The sequence below is a fragment of the Colletotrichum siamense genome (assembly GCF_013390195.1).
Source record: "Colletotrichum siamense strain Cg363 chromosome Unknown KSG_Cg363_contig04, whole genome shotgun sequence".
In the NCBI taxonomy this organism is placed as follows: domain Eukaryota; kingdom Fungi; phylum Ascomycota; class Sordariomycetes; order Glomerellales; family Glomerellaceae; genus Colletotrichum; species Colletotrichum siamense.
The window spans coordinates 6,441,322-6,459,550 of record NW_023501017.1 but is presented as its reverse complement, the minus strand read 5'-3'; the positions used below and the strand labels follow the sequence as shown (position 1 = coordinate 6,459,550).

General features: G+C 50.4%; 8 protein-coding genes across 8 annotated transcripts; 3 read left to right on the top strand and 5 right to left on the bottom strand.

Annotated features, from left to right (window-relative positions):
- Positions 1–645: 645 nt before the first annotated feature.
- On the bottom strand, positions 646–2,700 carry epi-1-1 (Laminin-like protein epi-1; the record flags this gene model as incomplete). Its single annotated transcript, XM_036639528.1, has 1 exon — positions 646–2,700. One exon carries the CDS (start codon positions 2,698–2,700, stop codon positions 646–648), a length of 2,055 nt encoding a protein of 684 aa, XP_036495863.1.
- Positions 2,701–4,338: 1,638 nt separating this feature from the next.
- Positions 4,339–6,506, bottom strand: AMO-1 (Peroxisomal primary amine oxidase; the record flags this gene model as incomplete). The annotated part of the gene is made up of 2 exons (XM_036639527.1): positions 4,339–6,317; positions 6,404–6,506. 2 exons carry the CDS (start codon positions 6,504–6,506, stop codon positions 4,339–4,341), a joined length of 2,082 nt encoding a protein of 693 aa, XP_036495862.1.
- Positions 6,507–7,168: 662 nt separating this feature from the next.
- Positions 7,169–8,773, top strand: HNM1-9 (Choline transport protein; the record flags this gene model as incomplete). Its single annotated transcript, XM_036639526.1, has 1 exon — positions 7,169–8,773. The coding sequence occupies one exon, from the start codon at positions 7,169–7,171 to the stop codon at positions 8,771–8,773; it is 1,605 nt and encodes a 534-aa protein (XP_036495866.1).
- A 2,157-nt stretch (positions 8,774–10,930) lies between these two features.
- On the top strand, positions 10,931–11,624 carry CGCS363_v007676 (Acryloyl-coenzyme A reductase; the record flags this gene model as incomplete). Its single annotated transcript, XM_036639525.1, has 2 exons — positions 10,931–11,390; positions 11,620–11,624. The coding sequence occupies 2 exons, from the start codon at positions 10,931–10,933 to the stop codon at positions 11,622–11,624; spliced, it is 465 nt and encodes a 154-aa protein (XP_036495865.1).
- A 205-nt stretch (positions 11,625–11,829) lies between these two features.
- xecE (2-(S)-hydroxypropyl-CoM dehydrogenase) lies at positions 11,830–12,254 on the bottom strand (the record flags this gene model as incomplete). The annotated part of the gene is made up of 2 exons (XM_036639524.1): positions 11,830–12,063; positions 12,114–12,254. 2 exons carry the CDS (start codon positions 12,252–12,254, stop codon positions 11,830–11,832), a joined length of 375 nt encoding a protein of 124 aa, XP_036495457.1.
- Positions 12,255–13,443: 1,189 nt separating this feature from the next.
- CGCS363_v007674 (AB hydrolase superfamily protein) lies at positions 13,444–14,399 on the top strand (the record flags this gene model as incomplete). The annotated part of the gene is made up of 2 exons (XM_036639523.1): positions 13,444–14,180; positions 14,234–14,399. The coding sequence occupies 2 exons, from the start codon at positions 13,444–13,446 to the stop codon at positions 14,397–14,399; spliced, it is 903 nt and encodes a 300-aa protein (XP_036495864.1).
- A 165-nt stretch (positions 14,400–14,564) lies between these two features.
- Positions 14,565–16,278, bottom strand: otemo-1 (2-oxo-Delta(3)-4,5,5-trimethylcyclopentenylacetyl-CoA monooxygenase; the record flags this gene model as incomplete). Its single annotated transcript, XM_036639522.1, has 2 exons — positions 14,565–16,029; positions 16,082–16,278. The coding sequence occupies 2 exons, from the start codon at positions 16,276–16,278 to the stop codon at positions 14,565–14,567; spliced, it is 1,662 nt and encodes a 553-aa protein (XP_036495458.1).
- A 528-nt stretch (positions 16,279–16,806) lies between these two features.
- Positions 16,807–17,951, bottom strand: mpaDE-3 (Cytochrome P450 monooxygenase mpaDE; the record flags this gene model as incomplete). Its single annotated transcript, XM_036639521.1, has 3 exons — positions 16,807–17,389; positions 17,446–17,586; positions 17,659–17,951. 3 exons carry the CDS (start codon positions 17,949–17,951, stop codon positions 16,807–16,809), a joined length of 1,017 nt encoding a protein of 338 aa, XP_036495869.1.
- Positions 17,952–18,229: the final 278 nt, after the last annotated feature.

Genomic DNA, 18,229 nt, shown 5'->3' with positions numbered 1-18,229 from the left:
AAATAGTTTAATAACTTATATATATAATTAACTTAGTAAAAATATACTTAAACTTTATTACTTTATATATAATTAAAGTATTATATTTTAGTAATTTTATTTAATTATATAATACTATATTTACTTTTAAAACTAAGCTATATACTAAGTAATATTTATATAAAGATATTAAGTAAGAATTATATATAGTATATCTAAGTAAGCTAGATTTATAAGGGGGGTTTTAATACCCTTACTTAGGTATACTTCCTATATTAGCTTTTCTTCTAAAAGGTAGTAATAATAAGTAGGAAACGCTGCTCCCTAATGCTTATATAGTATTTCTAGAATTATACCTATATATAAGGTGAATTTTACTATAGTCTTTTTATAGGGGGGCTACGTTATAACTACAAACTTAATACTAATAAGCACTTAGCTTCTAGCTAGAGGTTAAGTGCTTTATGCAGGCTGTATAGGTAATTTCACTTAACTCTTATATAGAGCTCTTCTCTCTCATTTAGTTCATAGTTACTTATTAGGGGATCATCATATTATTTACAACGCCAGACCAGTCTCATCATATCTCTCAAGGGCTACAGCTGAACTCTTAAGCATCTCTATCCCCTTTGTATAATGTGGTATCTTGAAACGCGCCTGTTCATCTTACGCCGCAACAACCTCCTCCTTAGGCGTCTTGTCGACGCCATTCGCCTTCTTCTTCTTGCCATTAACCTTTTCGGTCTTAGCACTATCGCGAAGCTTCTCAAGCTCAGCCTCGAGGGCCTTCACACGTTCTTGTGCTGCAGCGGCGTCGCCCTTGGCAGTCTCGACGTCCTCGGCCATACCATCACGAGCGGTGATAGCTTCCTTGGTCTTCTCCTCCCATTCAGACGCGTCCTTCTTAGCAGTTTCCAGCTCGGTAGCAGATGTGGTCTTAGCAGCGTCTGCAGACTCCTCAAGGGTGGTGTATTTGGTCTGGAGCTCTGACAGCTCTTTGCTCAGGCGAGCAGACTCCTCGGTCGCGTCGTTCTGTGCCTTCTCATGGGCCTGCTGAAGGGCAGTGTACTTCTCCTCGATCTCGGCAGCAGCCTTCTTGGCGGCCTCCGCATCAGATTGGGCCTTCTCGCTGGTGTTTTGCAACGTGGTGGCCTTCTCCTCAGCTTCCACCAGCTGTTGTTGCACGGTGGCGAGTGTTGCGGCAGCATCAGACTGCGCCTTCTCAAGAGCGTCTTGGATAGCTTTCTTGTTTGCCTCCAAGTCGGCAGCAGTTTTCTTGACAGCCTCGAGCTTGGTGTTCGCGTCGGCGGTAGCCTTGTCTTGGGCTTGTTGGGCGACGTTGAACTTTTCCTCCCACTCTGCTGCAGCCTTCTTCGTCTCCTCAAGCTCGGTAGTTGACGTAGCCTGAGCCTGCTGCAAGGCATTGTACTTCTCCTCCCACTCGAGTGCGGACTTCTTAGCTGCCTCGGTATCGGCGTTGGCGATCTCTTGGTCCTTCTCAATTTTGGCGTACTTCTCCTCGGCCGCAGCAAGGTCTTGCTTAGCTGCCGCAAGCTCAGCCTCAGACTGAGCCTTGAGTGTGTCGTGGCTCTGCTGAAGATCAGCGATCTTTCCCTGGGCATCAGCGAGCTCCTGCTTGGTGGCGCTGGATGCCGCGTCTGCAGCGGCCTTGAGCTCGTCAACATTCTGCTGAAGGGAGGCAAGCTTCTCCTGGGTCTCAGCAAGCTCCTTGGCAGCGGCGGCGGCTTCGTCCTCCGAGCTGGTCTTGAGCTTGTCGTGGGCACTCTGGAGCTCTGCAAACTTCGCTTCGATGTCGGAAAGAGCCTTCTTGGCAACGTCCAGCTCGGCAGCGGCCTCTGCCTTGAGCTTGTCCAGTGTCTCTTGGAGCGTGGAGAGCTTCTCTTGGGTGTCGGCAAGGTCCTTCTGGGCGGCGGCGGCGTCGCCATCGGAGGCTGTCTTCAGGGTGTCGTGGGCGGCCTGGAGGGCCGCAAACTTGTCTTGTGCATCGCTGAGATCCTTCTTGGCAGCGGCCAGGTCGGAGTCGGTGCTGGCCTTCAGCTTGTCGAGGGTTTCCTGCAGCGCAGTGTACTTGTCGGCGGCGGCGGAGATCTCGGCAGCGGTATCGGTCTTGAGCTTGGTGTGGTCGCTGTCGAGGGAGTTGAGCTTGGCCTCAACGACAGACATGGCTTCTGTTTTCTCGGAGAGAGACTTGGCGGCGGCGTCGGCGTCGGCCTTGAGCTTGGCGAGCTCCTCGCGAAGGGAGAGCTCGAGAGACTCCTGCTGCTTCTTGGCCTCGGCGAGCTCCTGCTTCACAGTGGCAAGCTCATCTTCGAGAGTCTTCTTGTCGTCTTGAGCCTTCTGCAGCTGGTGTTCGAGGGCGGCGAGCTGGTTCTTGACATCGTTAAGCTCCTGGGCGCTGGCGGCGGTAGCTTCATCGCCAGCCAGAGACTGAGCGGCAGCCTTGTCGTTAGTTGCAGCAAGCTCAGACTGGAGGTGAGCGATCTTGGCGTTGCTCTCCTTCTGGGCGTCGGTGAGGTTGTTGCTTAACTCCTGGACCTTCTTCTGGAGATCCTCAGCCTCCTTGGAGACGAGGGTGTGCTCCTTCTCCTTCTTCTGGAGGTCCTCCTCGAGGGCGGTGATGGTCTGTTTCTGGTCGGCAATTTTCTGCTCAAGGTCGGCTCGGTCACCGTCGGTCTGCGGGGAGGAGAAAACGTTGCCCATGATGGAGTCGCGACTAGGTGTTCTGGTGACCTGAGATTCGGAATGCAAACAACACGAACTTTCTTCAGGGTGCAATGCGGCGCGAGAGGGAGATTGAAGAGTTGGAAGGTGGCGGTATGCAGGCAAGACCCATGGACCAGAGGAGGGCCAGCAGAATGGAGGAGGACGATAAACAATAGGACGAACACCTCAGGAAAGGCGGTCAGCCGTGCACCTACACTGCTACCCCACTGCACCTCACTTTTCTAGCGACCAGGGTCTGTCTTTTCTTTCCTCCTTCATTCGATTCTTTCTGCTTCTCATCGTGGGGCAAGTGCAGAACACACATAATTCTTGCGTGGTGCGTCGTGCTCCCGCCCAACGCAACCGCCGGGCTAGTGACCATGGTGTTCGCTAGTGTCAGTGATTGAATGAAGGTCTTTTTTTTTCTTTTTTTTTTGGCCTGAGTGGGCAGACCCGTGGACCCCTGTATCAGCTCCACCAATTGCGGCCAATAGCTCCACTAGCTCCAACGTTGCACAAGGCCCTGCTCGCCAATAAGGAAAGCGGACGTTTAGCAGCAAAGTCGTATCTACAGCTAAATCACAGCAAAAGGGTACTTGATGCTTGTTGGCCTGAGGGTGATATCCGTAATCGGGCTCCCAGGCACATTGTGGAAATTTGGCAGGTGCGAGAGACGTGGGGGGCTCTCAATGGTCTGTTTTTGTGTGCCGCTGCACGCCGGTTTTTTCTTGTCCCCGGTCCCCTCGTCGTCATTTCTGTCATCCGCTGGATTCCGCTGGATGTACTTATCGTGTCGCCTCTTCTAGGAAAGAGAAACAATCAGCATCAACTCTACTATTAAGTGAGGGAGGTATGGCACGCGGGTGCTGCTGCATTTGCTCATGTCAAGCATGTGACCACGGGCGATAAGCGGAGCGAAGAACACGAGGGGAACCTGACAATAGCGAAGAAGAGTCATCGAGGGGAACCTGGCTCACGTTCAACCTCAGGCTCACAATCCAGCTGCCTTGGCTTTAAGGCGGAAAAAGGACCAATCTTGCATGAACGATGAGTTGTCACGGTTACCTCACTTCGTCATTCTCTCCTCCCGCCCGGTCGCCCCGTTTCTATGTTGACTGACAGTTGAAGAGAGGAAGATTGCACAGTAAAAAAAGAGAGTGGGAATGGAAAAAAAAAAAAAGGGGGGGGGGGGTGGGTGGGAAGGACCCGATTGCCTCACCGACAGACCGAGCCAATGAGTTCCTGTCACCGTTTGACAATTAGAGCACACGGCTTAACGATGACGGTCAATCGAGTCCAATAGATTTGTTTGGCGTAACTTGCCACTTATCATCTTCATTAGCCACCGGTCGCATTCAATTGAAGCAAAGAGATGCCACCGCCCACATCGCCATTTCGCCCTCACAAGGTGCTCACCTTGTGAGCAACATGAGTTTATCGTAACGAGGCCACATTGGGTCGGTCTTGTCATTCGCTGTGGAAAACGTGTCGCGAACACTCGCGAGTAAAAATTCATTTTCAAATCCATCCACCGCCGCCTTGCCTCCTCAACCCCTCAAACTAAACTTTTGCCCCTCCCCCCTCCCCCTCCCCCTCCTGCTCCTGCTGCCTCCAACCACTCTGCATCTAGCCCCTCTACAACTTTGCGCAGGGCTTTCCCTCGGCTAGGCAAAAGGCGTCTTTGGAAGAGCGGTCAATGTTGACTGACGATGGTGGGACCCACATCGCAGGGTTCTTCTGGAAAAAGTTTGATGCGCGAAGCGTCACGCTCACCGGCTCCGCTGGCATGATCGGGAAGTCCTCCGTCCGCGGGAAGTGTGTCAGACCGAATTGAATATAGCAAACAATGTCCCTGTTCTCAATCGGCTCATCGCGTGCGACCCAATCCGCAATCGTTGTGTTGTGCGGGTGGTTCTCCTCTCCCCGTGACTGGCAAACGTAGTCTCCCGCGGGGAAGATCTCGTAATCCCTGTAGGGCACAACCCACAAGCTCTTACGCGCAAAAGCGGCTCGCTTGAAGACCACACTACCTGGCTTGGCAAGGAGCATCGGGCAGTTGTTGTTGATTATCTTGTACCCTACTGGCTTTTTGGCTGAAGGATTGATCCTGTTCGGGTTGATGATGCTCCATACCCGGCTCGTCTCGTGGCAGTACACCGCTGCCCCCTCCTTGGCCGTCCGCAGAGGGGTGTTCTTGCAGTAGAATCCGTTGCCATAGAGGTTCTCTGGGGATCCTACTGGTGCCTCTGAAGGCAGCGAATCGCTTTGGAGAACCGAGTTGCTTGGTCCGTCGAGTTCAGGGTCCACCCTCAATGAGAAGATGTGCTGGTGGTTATGGGCATTGAGTCGAGGGGCAACTTCGGTTCCAAACGGCGCTGCCGTCTCCGTCGGATGCATGCAGTATGTGTTGAGCATACCCGTCAACTTCACCTCTAACTTGTACGTCCCATCTAGTGTGAAGATATGGTAAAAGGCGTATTCGTAATTAGCCGCCGTGATGATCTGCGAGATGATGAGTTTTCGATCACGGGCCGAAATAACTTTGCCGTCGCGGAAATCTGTGTGCTTATACAGGAGGCCATTATCCTCCTCGTGGATGCAGATAGCATTCTTGACCATGGCCGGCTCGCCTCGAGCTGTAGTCATGATGGCATCCAGGTAGTGGATGGTACCCTTGCAGTCGCATCCAAGCTTTAGTGAATTTGTCATGAGACCACTGCCGTATTCTCCGACATCGAAAGCGTGTTTCTTGTGGTGAGGAGGATCTGGGTTTCCATATGGCACAACCATTTCAACTACGCTGATGCGGTTGAACAGAGCACGATCGCGTTGCTCATATTGATCGTGCATTCTTACATCCGAGATGACGATGCCCTCGCGGTAATTAAAGCCGACATGCATCTTGTAACCTGCCCAAGACAACTCATTCCCCTGCATGTCGAAGGAGACACCCTGAGGCTGTGTTATGTCGAGGGGTTTCAACTTAGAACCGTCATACGTATTCTGGACGAACTCAGGCAGGTAGTTGTGCTCCTCAAGCGGAACCTTGGTTCGCTCACCGTTGACGTGCCGGACATCGATGGCCAAGATCTCCTCAGTCTCAGTGTCCACAACCACGGAGAAGTCGAGAGGGTGCGCATACTGATTGTCCAATTGCGAGTTGCGGTAGTACGGTAGCCCCTGTTGAAGACGACGTTCAAACCCCCAGCGGTGGTCAAAGCCAATGGCCCAAGCATCAAAGTACACCTTGGACATGTCCGTTATGCCAACTTCGCGACATAATTGGACGATTCTGGAGTCTTTTCGGGCAATTCTCTCCGTGACGTCAAGGTCCTCTAGCGTCAAAGTAGGAGCTACTTCAGCCACAGCCTTCCAGGATTCAACCTCCAACGCCGTGAGGTTCGCGATAACCTCTTCACACTGGCTAGTACCTTTCTTTAGCACAATGGCAAAAGCACGGCGTGGGGGCCGAGGACCCTTGCCTGCACGGAATGCAGCATAGCAACCCTTCTCCGGCTCTCTTAAGGTGAGGCAATTGAACTTCAGCGTGTTAAACTTGGCATGAGTTCGGATGAGCTTCGCCGCGACCCGGATTTCATCTACTGACAGCGGATCTGAGCGGCGTGCATTAGCTTAAAGTTCCCCAAAATTTCCCGAATCGATACGACGACCAGGGACCTCCCAGAGTCGTACAACCTACCAAGAGGATGCCCGAGAGGTTTCGCCGACAGATCAGGGTTCGCATCTGTGGCCTCCTCCTGAAAGATCGTGTACCCGGGGAGGGACGAGCTGTCTTCAATCATGGTTGATGCTTTGACGGCAGAAAAAATGACAGACTACCAGCTTCCTGTGAGCTTGTTGGTGCATAGTCTACGTATGGACGAGAAGGTGTGCAGCGAAGCTTTGTGGCCATTTATATACTTGACACACTCGATCCATGACTCTCATTTACGTAAACGACTGTCTCATGAAAGCCTCCCTTCGGATCTCATCGGCGAGCCTCTTCAGTCGTTTCGCAGTCTGATCAAGACCCAACACCTCTGGCGCGGGGAAGACAAGGATGGTTGGTCCAACATCCCTTTGCTGAGTCGATCGACCAGGACCGGCCTGTTCCGACTGAAATGCAAGTCCCCGTCGCATTCACGATCAAGTCCGCTTTGGTACATATGAATTTATCCGAAAGCTCCGTATCTGTTCCTGGGCTGTGATTTCTATTATGTATCATGTATAGTCACATTTTCCGGGTCACATTGTCCACGGTGGATAAGATATGAGGTGTGAAGTCCGGAGTAAGGGGTAGACAGAATAATATAAGAGTCCAGCTGCCGTGCCGCCAACAACAACAGATTCACCATCTACAAGCTATCGACCGAGAATGCACACACGGAAACCACAAAACGAGACCAATCCCCTTCTTTTCCCGCTGGGTCAACAGCACCAGTCCACCTATATCAGCTATCACACAATGGATCCCGAATTCGGCTCAACACTCAAACATGCACCAACTAAAGATAAGGACGCATACGACTTGGCTGATATGGGACATTCCCAGGCCATGAGCCGCAAGTTCGACACTTGGAGCATGCTTTCGCTTGCCTTCGTGGTTTTGGGAACATGGTCGGTATTCGCGCAAAGTTTGGCAAGCGGCCTGATGAACGGCGGCCCTATCGCGATCCTTTGGGGGTTGTGCCTAGTTGCTGCTTGCAACATCTGCATAGGCCTTTCCCTTGGAGAGCTCTGCAGCAGTATGCCGACAGCTCTAGGCCAGGCTTACTGGGTCTCACAACTTTGGCCAACCGCTGCTGGACGCTTTTTCTCCTACCTCTGCGCATGGATCAACACCTTTGGCTGGTGGACGTTATCGGCATCCACGATCGCGTTCATGACTGAGTTCATCTTGGGAATGAACCTGCTCTTCGACCCGAGTTGGCCCCCGGCGTCGAAAGGCTGGGTGCAATTCTTAGTATACCTAAGCATAACAGCTCTGCTTACAGCATTGAATGTCGTGGCCTGCCGCAAAGACAAGGTTCTGCCCATGTTCAACAATTTCATCGGTATCACATTTGTCGCCTTGTTCTTCATCTTTGGGTTGGCCCTTCTCATCTCCGTTGGCGTAAGAAACGGCCTCGAGTTCCAGTCAACATCCTTCGTCTTCGGGGCATGGATCAACCAGACTGGTTGGACGGATGGCATCACCTGGTTCATGGGGCTTGTTCAGGCAGCTTACGGCCTGACTGCCTTCGATGCGGCAATTCACCTTGTCGAAGAGATTCCGGCTCCAAGGAAGAATGTCCCAAAGGTCATTTGGCTTTCAATTCTTTGCGGTGCGGCTACGGGATTTATCTTCATGATGATCTGTCTTTTCTGTATTCAAGACCTGGACCAGATACTTGACCCGTCTACCGGCCTTCCGTTCATGGATCTCGTCAAGAGCACTGTTGGTCTCGAGGGGTCGGCAGTTCTTCTCGCCCTCTTCATCGTCAACGGTCTCGGCCAAGGAGTGACGGTCGTCACCACAGCGTCACGACTGACATGGGGTTTTGCTCGCGACGGTGGTTTGCCGTTCGGTGTTTACTTCGCCCATGTTGACGAATACTGGAAAGCTCCCGTCCGGGCTCTGTGGATGCAGGGTGCGGTTATCGGCTTGGTCGGCGTCCTGTACACCTTTTCCAACACCGTTCTAGAGGCCATTGTTGGCGTCAGTACCATTGCCTTAACAGTCTCTTACGCTATGCCTATCTTGACCCTTCTTATCGTGGGGCGCGACAAGTTACAGCGCGGGCCATTCAGCCTAGGGAGACTTGGGCCTGTCGTTAACGGGGTCTCCCTTGTCTATTGCGCTGTCACTACTGTTTTTTTCTTCTTCCCATCTGAACCGAAGCCTGCGCCAGCAAATATGAATTACGCAATCGTCGTCTTTGGAATTATTGTTGTCTTTAGTCTGAGCTTCTGGTTCATTCGGGGCCGCCAGACATATCTGCAGGCGGACGAAATATCAGGCCAAGTCATCTACGGAGCGCCCGCTGAGGTAGCGCAAGAAGGAGTCAATGTCAATCTAAAGGGGAAATGAGTTCTGTCCTCCATTAGCCCTCATTTCGAGCGCCATTGTCATAGACGTATACCCAACAAATTAGCGACCGCAATTCTTTTCTCGTTTATAAAACACCTCCGCCGCCGTCACGCTATCTCATGTAATGGGTCAAGATAAGAAGATCACCGGCTCCAGACAGCTCTCTGGGATGAGAATTTGCATGTATCGGGGTGATAACGGCGGCTCTTTCTGGGGGGTTCCTTGAAGCTTGCTGCGTCGCCATCCGATCTACGGAAAGGGGCTCATGGCTCCCCAGATGCCAAGCCACTGGCAAAGTCGGTAAGCGTCTTGGCCAGATATCTAGCCGTGCTAGGATTAGCGCTGGTAAGACCCCCCCGGAGAGCTTGGCCATTGAGCTAGCTGTTTCAGGAATGGAGGAGGGGAGTGTTCTGCGGCCCGTGAGATCTCCATCTCGTCTCCGGACTGTCCGCTTCTAATGCGACTCCAGTACGCTGATGACCTGACGTCCCTGTTAATGCACCAGATAAACTCGGTCATGGCCGATTCAATCTTCCGCTCGAGTCAAGAGGACGAGGGGATGTCTTGTTGCAGTGAGATATCAGCCACATCGCACCTACTTAGACACGTATTGGACTGCACTGCCACAGCCTGCGAGGCGAAACTTCGGTTTGATACTGCGCGTGTCTGTGTTGCGATGCCGGCGGCGGCCGTCGGCTAGGTTCCTATCTGAGTTCCCCTAGCACGCAGACGTCTTGTTGGTTAGCAGCCAAAAAAATCTTGTTTCATGCCATTCACCATGCTTTATTGTTTGGACCTCACGAAACCCGCTGCATATTGACCGATTCCAAGTTCAGATTACGTACTGTCCCCTATACTAGTATCCTGTGTTGTTGAGGACTAAATGGCGAGGGAAACTTCCTGCAACTTGTGTGGAACAAGATCTTCTTGAATGCGTGCAGCTTTCACAGGCGCCGAGACCAAAAGATCATTTAGGCCTCGCTTGATTTAGACCATTGCCAGCCAAGTCTGCTTCACTCGCTGTCTACCACCAAATTGGCATTCGACGCATGATTTTATTCGCAATTTTGGTAGAATCAAACAATCAATGCCACTTTGTTGCCGAGAATGGCATCTAAGATAAAGAACGACGGACTATTCCGTATTCATTGGCGTTCCTAAACAGTGAATCTGAGCATCTTCAGCTCGGTTATCAACCCGCGCTGCCCACTCAGCAGCGAACACACAACGTTGCAGCTTTCAGGCCCACGCCACTAATAATTTTCGTCTTCAGATGGAACTGACTTGTGTGGATGCCCTCGCTTGTTTCTTCAACTTACCTTTCTTTAACTAAATGTTCGACGAGCAATGTCAGTTTGGCTAAGTATCTTGTTTAGTCGCAATTGAGACGTCTGTGGAAAGTCAGTTCTTCTCCTCCGTTTGAATAGGCATGTCGCAATGTTCCCGGTTAAGCCGACGCCCGGTAAACCTCGGCAATGCCTGAATCGGTATGCCGGCGTAAATCTCAACGTCCTCGGGATAATATAGCCTTCCCGTCGCGGCTACCCCTAAAGCTCGCAATCGCAGCTGACAATACACATCTAGCAACAATGACAAGTTTGATTCCTCCCACAATGATGGCTTGGCGTAAACATAGAGGAAAGCCACAGCCAGTAACTAAACCCGCCTACTATACGATGTCAAACTGAGGGCTAACAGTGGATCAGGTTTGGGAAGAAATTCCTGTGCCTCAAGCACCTGAAAATGGTGTTTTGTGCAAGATGTTGGCTTCAGGCGGTGAGACCTTTTCTATTGCTCTCATTTTAAGTACCAACCGTTGACTGGAGCGCTAAATCACAGTCTGTCGGAGTGACCAATCGCTTCTTGCAGTTGACAAACAACCTCACTGGTTTCAACCGAAGTTCACTTTAGTATTGGAAAATTACCCCCTTCCCAATTCATCACCTATGACTTACTTCATTCTAGGGTCATGAAGGCTGCGGGAAAATAGTAAAGATAGGTAATCAAGTTACAGACACTCGGTTCAAAATCGTTAGTCTCACTACTGGTTTTCTTTAGCTTGTCTGCTAATTGGATATAACTTCACAGGGCGATGTTGTTGCTTTGAATGCTGTTCCTGGCTGTGGCTCAAGCCATTGTGCAGAGTGCTCTCGCAACATGCAGCAACTCTGCGACGTCGGTCATCACTCTGGGATTGGACAAGATGGCTTCTATGCCCCTTACGCTGCAATCGACGTCCGTGGTTTAGCCCATGTGCCCAAAGGTATATCTCCTGAGGTGGCAGCGATAGCCACAGATGCCGTGGCAACAGCATATCATGCCATCTACAGGCGTGGTGAGATCAAGCAGACCGAGACAGTTTTCTTATTTGGACTGGGAGGACTTGGTTTCAATGCTCTTCAACTCCTCCTAGATATTGGGGCACGAGTCGTTGTGTCCGATATCAGGCCGGAAATTCTCGAGGAAGCAGCTGCAATTGGCGTTCCAAAGTCAGATTTAGTTCCAGTTGGAGAGCCTGTGCAAAAGTTTGTCACAGACAAGGGCTTAACTGGTAAGATTGACGCCGTCCTGGATTTTGTGGGTACTCACCAAACGTTCGAAGACGCACAGCAAATTGGTGAGTCAAATTTTACCTACATTCTTTCTCTGATTTTTATACTTGGGAGCTCCGCTAAAGCAAGCCTGAAGTTCGTCGCGGGGGGCGATTGCTATGCATTGGCAGTCTTGATACTGAGAACACCGTGCACATGAAGATTGGCACAAGGAAGCGCCTCACTTATATATTCTCATATGGAGGGCAGATTAGCGACCTTGAGGAGGTACTGCAGCTGATTGCTAACAATAAGATTAAGCCACGTGTGGAAACAGCGAGGCTGAAAGACTTTCCTCGCGTTTTGAGCCGTTTGGAGAAAGGCGAAGTCAAGGCACGCATTGCACTTTTGCACGACTGAATTAATGGGAAACAGTCACGACGTACCCAGCAAAGTCTGGGTTGAATAGCTTCGAAAACATCGTATCATTCCCAATTGAAATTTCTGCAAAATCATAAGGAAATCTTAACCATTAACGCTGGCAGCTTTTACCATTCCAATGCCAACAGCTGCGGTAGTTCCAGCATCGACTGGAAGAATAACACCAGTCATCCAACGTGCATGATTGCTTGCGAGAAAGACAACCGCACATGCAGCATCCCATCCGTTACCTTCTGTGCCTAAAAGGCTTCTCTGTCTCCTTGCGGCTCTTGCCTCTTCACTCATTCCGCCGGCATACATCATGGGGGTATATAACATCTGACCAGTATTAGCAAAGATGTTCTGAATCTTGGAGTGTGTGAACATACGCCAGGGCAAACGCAGTTGACACGAATACCATCTCCAGCATGATGCGCCGCCATTGCTCGTGTCATATTTACGATAGCGCCCTTGCTCGTCGGGTAAAGCAAGTGCGGCGTCCCTCCCTTCAATCCCGCGACACTGCCCATATTGACGATTGCCCCCTTGATTTCACCCTCATTTTTCTGCATTGCAGGAATCGCGTATTTGGCCATCAAAACCATGCTGGAGACATTGACGTCGAGACTTTTGGTCCATTGTTCCATATCAACTTCCACCGCAGTACCTGGTGCACCGGCAACACCCACATTATTGATGAGAATGTCAAGTCGACCAAACTCGAATATTGCTTGCCGAACAACATTTTGGCAGTCTGTTGACGATGTGACGTCTCCCTGTATTGGTATTGTCTTCCCTCTGCCGGGCTTTAGGTTCGCAATCTCGCAGGTCTTGGTTGCCCAAGAGAGGTCCCGATCAACGCAAATGACATTGCAACCGTCGTCAGCGAGTAAGATGGATATTGCGCGACCGTTCCCGATCCCATCTCCCGCGCAACCTGCACCTGTGACTATAGCGACCTTCCCATTGAACGAACGTGAGGGAGGGTTGACTGAAATTTCCGACATGGTCTCAATCTCTGCAGGGAAGCTGATACAACAGGGGAAGAGGGTTGCGATTGTTGCTAATCACAATCAAAATCGTCGGCTGAAGTCAGTTCTTGATACCATCGACTTCATGTAACTAATCGGATTTGTGACATTGCGATACTTAATCGGCATTCCGGGTTACCGATTTTGGAAAGCCTGGAGCCCACGGCATGCTCGGCTCCGCAAAGCAAAGCCGAGGTTTGTAGAGGCACAGATGCCTCTATGGCTGATGTAAGCTTTCTCGGAAGCTGCTTCCCGCGACCAATGACGAAGCCAGTCGATCTACCCCTCTTTCTGCCGGTGACTAGGAGAGGAGGACCGAACAACGGGCCATTGACGGGGCTTCGATTAACGCCAAAGATCAATCCTGTTTTGATGATCACAGCTAACTAACATCGCGTTCACTTCTCAAGTCTTGCTTCCATCCACTTCAGCCTTTTGAAAAGCCTTGTGAGAATCTTACATTGGAGCAGGTGCTGCTTCCCCCAGCATCTGCATCATATACTAGGAAAGGAGCTCAAGAACGCTTGGATATACAATGTGCGACTTTTCTCAATACGGTGGCCCGAGCGACGAGTGGCTTGCGGTGGAAGCAGGCTTACCACCCGCACCGGCCGAGCTATCTGTGGCAGAACGCAAGAGCACAACCAATAAGGTACGCGAAGAGATGTCCCTTGAGGCAATGAAAACGATGGCAGGCCACGTTATTGTACGGAACTGGACAATCCCAACTCGTGATGGGTCTACCATTGAAGGGCGAAGTTACCGCCCGAAGGCAGCAGGTGAGGGCCCGTTGCCTGTTTACCTTTACCTACACGGAGGGGGCTTTCTCTTTGGTACGATCAACTCAGAGGACGCTGCCTGCTCTCGAATTGCTATAAGCACAAGCGTCTTGGTGGTCAGCGTGGATTATCGTCATACACCTGACTTCATCTACCCAACAGCTTGGAATGACGTTGAGGACGGGTTTCAGTGGCTGCATGCAAACATCGCCGAGATCGGCGGCTGTCCCGAAAAGGTAGTCGTGGGCGGTATTTCTGCCGGGGGCCAGTTGACCGCATCTCTCACCCTATCCCAGCATCTTGGTCATTTTGGCAAAGAACTCCCTCTAATTGCCGGTCAAGTATTGATCATTCCTTGTCTGGTTAATCCGGACTGTTATGACGGCCATTTGAAGCGACTCAAGCATCCCGCGGTTTCATCCTATGCTGAAAACGAGAATGCTCCGATCCTTCCCAGGAGGATGATTGATTTGTTTGTTGGGTTGTTGAGAATCGAGAAGCCGGACTACTACGATCTCAGGCTCAATCCTGGAAATGCATCCACGGGGCAATTGAAGGGAATGCCGCCTACAACACTTGGAATTGCTGGCTTGGATCCGTTGAGAGACGAGGGTTTACTGTACGCCAAATTACTCACCGAGTCAGGGTAAGTTCAACCTCTATGCCTCTGAATGTAGGTCCACTAATCCGCCTCGCCAGAGTTCCCACCGAGACGCATATCTTCAGAGGAGTCCCCCACGGGTTTCGCCGATTCGGGGACAAGCTATCCGAGTCGAAACATTGGGACAATGTGACTGACTATGGTATCAAGTGGGCATTGACTAAGCCGACCGCATCTGGGCATTTTGTTATCCATGAGGCTTGAAGTTTTGTGGACACTGCGAGCTAGGATGCCCGTTCATAGGCCTCTGCTCTTTGTATTTTGGGCTGAATCAAACATGATATTTCACCCGAGTTGAGAGGTTGCCAAACAACCAGAAGTTTGAAACTTCCAGTCTGAGAAATTATATCCTTGATGATCGCATGAAAACTATCGTATGAGGAAGTCAGAGTATTTCCTCGCTTTCACTTCGTCGCATCGTTTTCGGTACCCAGGTGCCGGTCCATTGTATCTTGTCATGGACCGTTGCTGCTTGTGTGCTAAATTTTTGTTGACTCCTGTCATCCATGAGTCCACCTCATTAGCCAGCAGCCCCTCCCCACACTTCCAAACATGCTCTGTCCACATGCGCATTCCATCGTCAGTAGCTTCGACAGAGGTAATGTTGTTATCTCGCGCATACCGAATAAAGTCTGAAACCCATTCGACGGCGTATTCGATGCTTCGAGGGATGTTGCCAAACATCTGATGTGGGCCCATGATCATAAACATATTGGGAAATCCTTTCACGGTCAGTCCCAGATAAGTTTGAATGCCTTCACTCCAAACGTCATGAAGCTGAGTGCCGTCAATGCCCCGAAAGTCCACCGCCCGAAAGGATCCAGTGACAGCATCAAAGCCGGTTGCATAAATGATGACGTCGAATTCAAGGTCCTCTGCTCTCGTTCGTATGCCCTTTTCTGTTATTCTCTCAATCGGATCTTCAGTCAAGTCCACAAGTCGAACGTTTGATAGATTGAAAGCTTCATAGTAGCCACTCTCCAAGGGTACTCGACGGGTTCCAAAGCCATGATTTCTCGGTATCAACTTTTCAGCTACCTTTGGATCGTTAACGCGTTGACGAATCTTGTTGGCTATGAAGTCGCTGTAAAGTTTGTTGGCTTCTCGGTTGGTATAGATATCCCCTGAGATCCCCAGCACTTTAGCAAATCCAGGAAGTGCATAAAGCTCCTCCCAGCTTTTAGTGCGCTCTTCATCCCCCATGTCAAAGACGCTCTTGGTGTCTCCAACATGAATGAAGCAAGAGTACGAGTCGAGGCATTGCCGAAAAATCTGCGGATATCGCCGGCGAATGTCCTTCATTTCTTCAGGAGTGATTGGGGTGTTCCTCAACGGGGCTGTCCAATTTGGGGTTCGTTGAAAGACGGTCAAAGAACCAACAGTCTTGACGATTTCCTGAATGGTCTGGATGGCTGTTGCTCCGGTACCGATGATGGCTACCCGCTTTCCTTGAAGACTGGCCTTTCCATTAGGCCAACGGGCTGTGTGCCAGGCTTCTCCTTTGTAATCACCAACACCAGGGATATTGGGCAGCGTTGGCTCATTCAAAATACCCATCGCAGTTATCAGATAACGACTGGTGTAAGTCTTTCCAGTAGAGTCGACTAGTAGCCATGAGCTAGAGGATTGCTGAAAGTGGGCTGATTGGATGCGCGTATTAAACCGCATGTCCTTCTTTAAGTCAAATTTGTTCGTAAGGTACTGAATGTAGCGAAGGGTCTCCGTTTGTGGCGCAAAGTGCTCTGTCCAATCCCATTCGTCAAGAACCTCCTGTGAAAACGAAAATATGTATGAGTAACTCTCAGAGTCAAACCGAGCTCCAGGGTATCGATTCCTGCGAATCTGTTAGCGTGACAGCTACAATTCAACTTCAAAATAGAGCATACCAAAACCATGTCCCACCTTCAGCTGAGCCAGCTTCAAGGGCCTTGACTCTCAAACCAAGCTCTCTGACCCTATGCAGTGAGAATATGCCGCTTAATCCGCACCCAATAATCAAGACGTCATAATCCAGGTTCTCATTAGCGGCGTCGAATGTTGATGGACCAGAATTACTGGCACAGGTTTCATTAACTTGCGACATTGCTTTGGTGGGAGGTGGACAATGGACTGTTCATTAGCATCGGAAAAGACCAGCTGTCATGAATGCGTCTGAAGAAGTTATATCATGCAGAAAGCTGGCGGATTATTATTACAATGATTCAGCCTGCATGGAGAGTCTGCATTGGGAGCCAGTATTAAACTGCCGACGTACAGGCCAAATTGCGGGCCGGAGAGGGGGTGTGCGGGGTGCAGCTGGTTGCCGATTTTGACACGTAGAGGGCAAAGGTTCGGTAAACCAAATTGACCTCGGCTTTCCTGAAAATGTCTATGCCGGAAGGTTCAACGTGGGCTATGGTGTAATGGAACGCACAAACTCTGTCCATTGAGCTAGCTGTAACTACATGTCATGGGTCTGCATATTCATGACAAAGACACGTCTGTTCAATGATCTTTTTGATCCAGAGACTTATTATTCTATGAGCTGGCGAACACAGCAATTTCTTCGAGTTTCAGAATCTGACAGTTTATGACATGCCCAATTCCTAAATACCATCGCCATATCGTTGAGTTAAAGTCCTTTCGATCTCCAATATGATTCGAGATCGCGGAGAAAAGCCCACCTTACTCTCTGCCCCCAGCCTTCAATCTTCCAATCATTGAGACTCGCCGGGAATTGAGGCACACAGTCCCGAACAGTGGAGTCATGTGCGACTATGACGAACACATTCTCGTTGCAATCTAGCTCTTGGAGATGTTCGACAGTCCTTTTGGCTTGCGGCAGGTTCAGTCCAAACGTTGCGTCAAAAAGCGCATCAGTTTGCTGTCTTCCTCTGGATGTCTGGAGTTCTTCCCATGCGCTCCCAGGGCATAGCGAAGACCTTTCTTGGGGTCTGCAAGGATGTGGTGATATTGAGTTAGGAATCGGCAGATATTTCGAAGGCCTGAATATTCCCGCATAATGACAAATGTCACCGCCGAGAAGTATGAAAGTATCTGGGGTGGTTCGAGCAAGGCCACATAAGTGTCCAATAGCATGTCCTGGGCTGTCCAGGACGTAGAAAGAGCCATCGCCAAAGTAATCAAAGGCCGGAAAACCCCCAATGCGGAGGGTCTGGGACCCTTCGAAAGAGATCTCTCTTAATGTTCGACCGCTTGATAAAATTTCATCAGCCTATATAAGAATCAACTCTGGAGTAGATAAACTTACACATAATCCATTTCAAGAATAGGAGATTCAGGATTTGCAGGGGCCCCGGGAAGCATCGCATCTTTGAATCCAGGCCCGACAATTAAGTCCGTAGTCACAGGGAAAGTTGACGGGTCGCCTATATGATCCCAGTGCCAGTGGCTGTGTTGCTGATAGTAAGTGTGGTGTCCTGGACATGAGGTAGCGTCAGTGCCCCGGGTATTTATTGCCTACCTCCATATTATTCCCTCTATATCATGTGGTGAAACCCCATTCTCTCTAAGTATGTCCACGACGTTCTTTGTAATCTCAATCTTGTACCTTGTTGATGGTAAATAATTAGCGATGGACGGTGCATAGTTGCAGTAGTCTTTCCTAATCCCCAAGTCCCACATCAACTTGCGTCCTGAAGGATGCTCTAGAAGGAAACATAGCGATGGCGATGTCTTGAACGTTTTAAGGCCTGGCACGTCGGGTGCCATGAAGCGTTTGATGATTGCCGGTCCAAAGTTGACTGGATTGATCATCTTCACTGCAACTGCGATTTTCCCCTGAGGCAACTGGACTGAGGACGACATGGTTCTGAGACAAAAAGTACCGATTCAAAGAGAATTTTCGGCTGAAACAGTGACTCTCTAGCCGTGGTCCGTCAAATGTTATTATGAAAGAAGCTTCTTTATCAATTGTGTCCTTGATATGAAGTGGTCGCATAATTTTGGAGTGCGAGGAATGAACCTCGCCCTGGGCGCTGGCTAGCAACCCCAACGTTGCGGGGTGGTGGACGCGGGGACCGTCCGGCTACCCG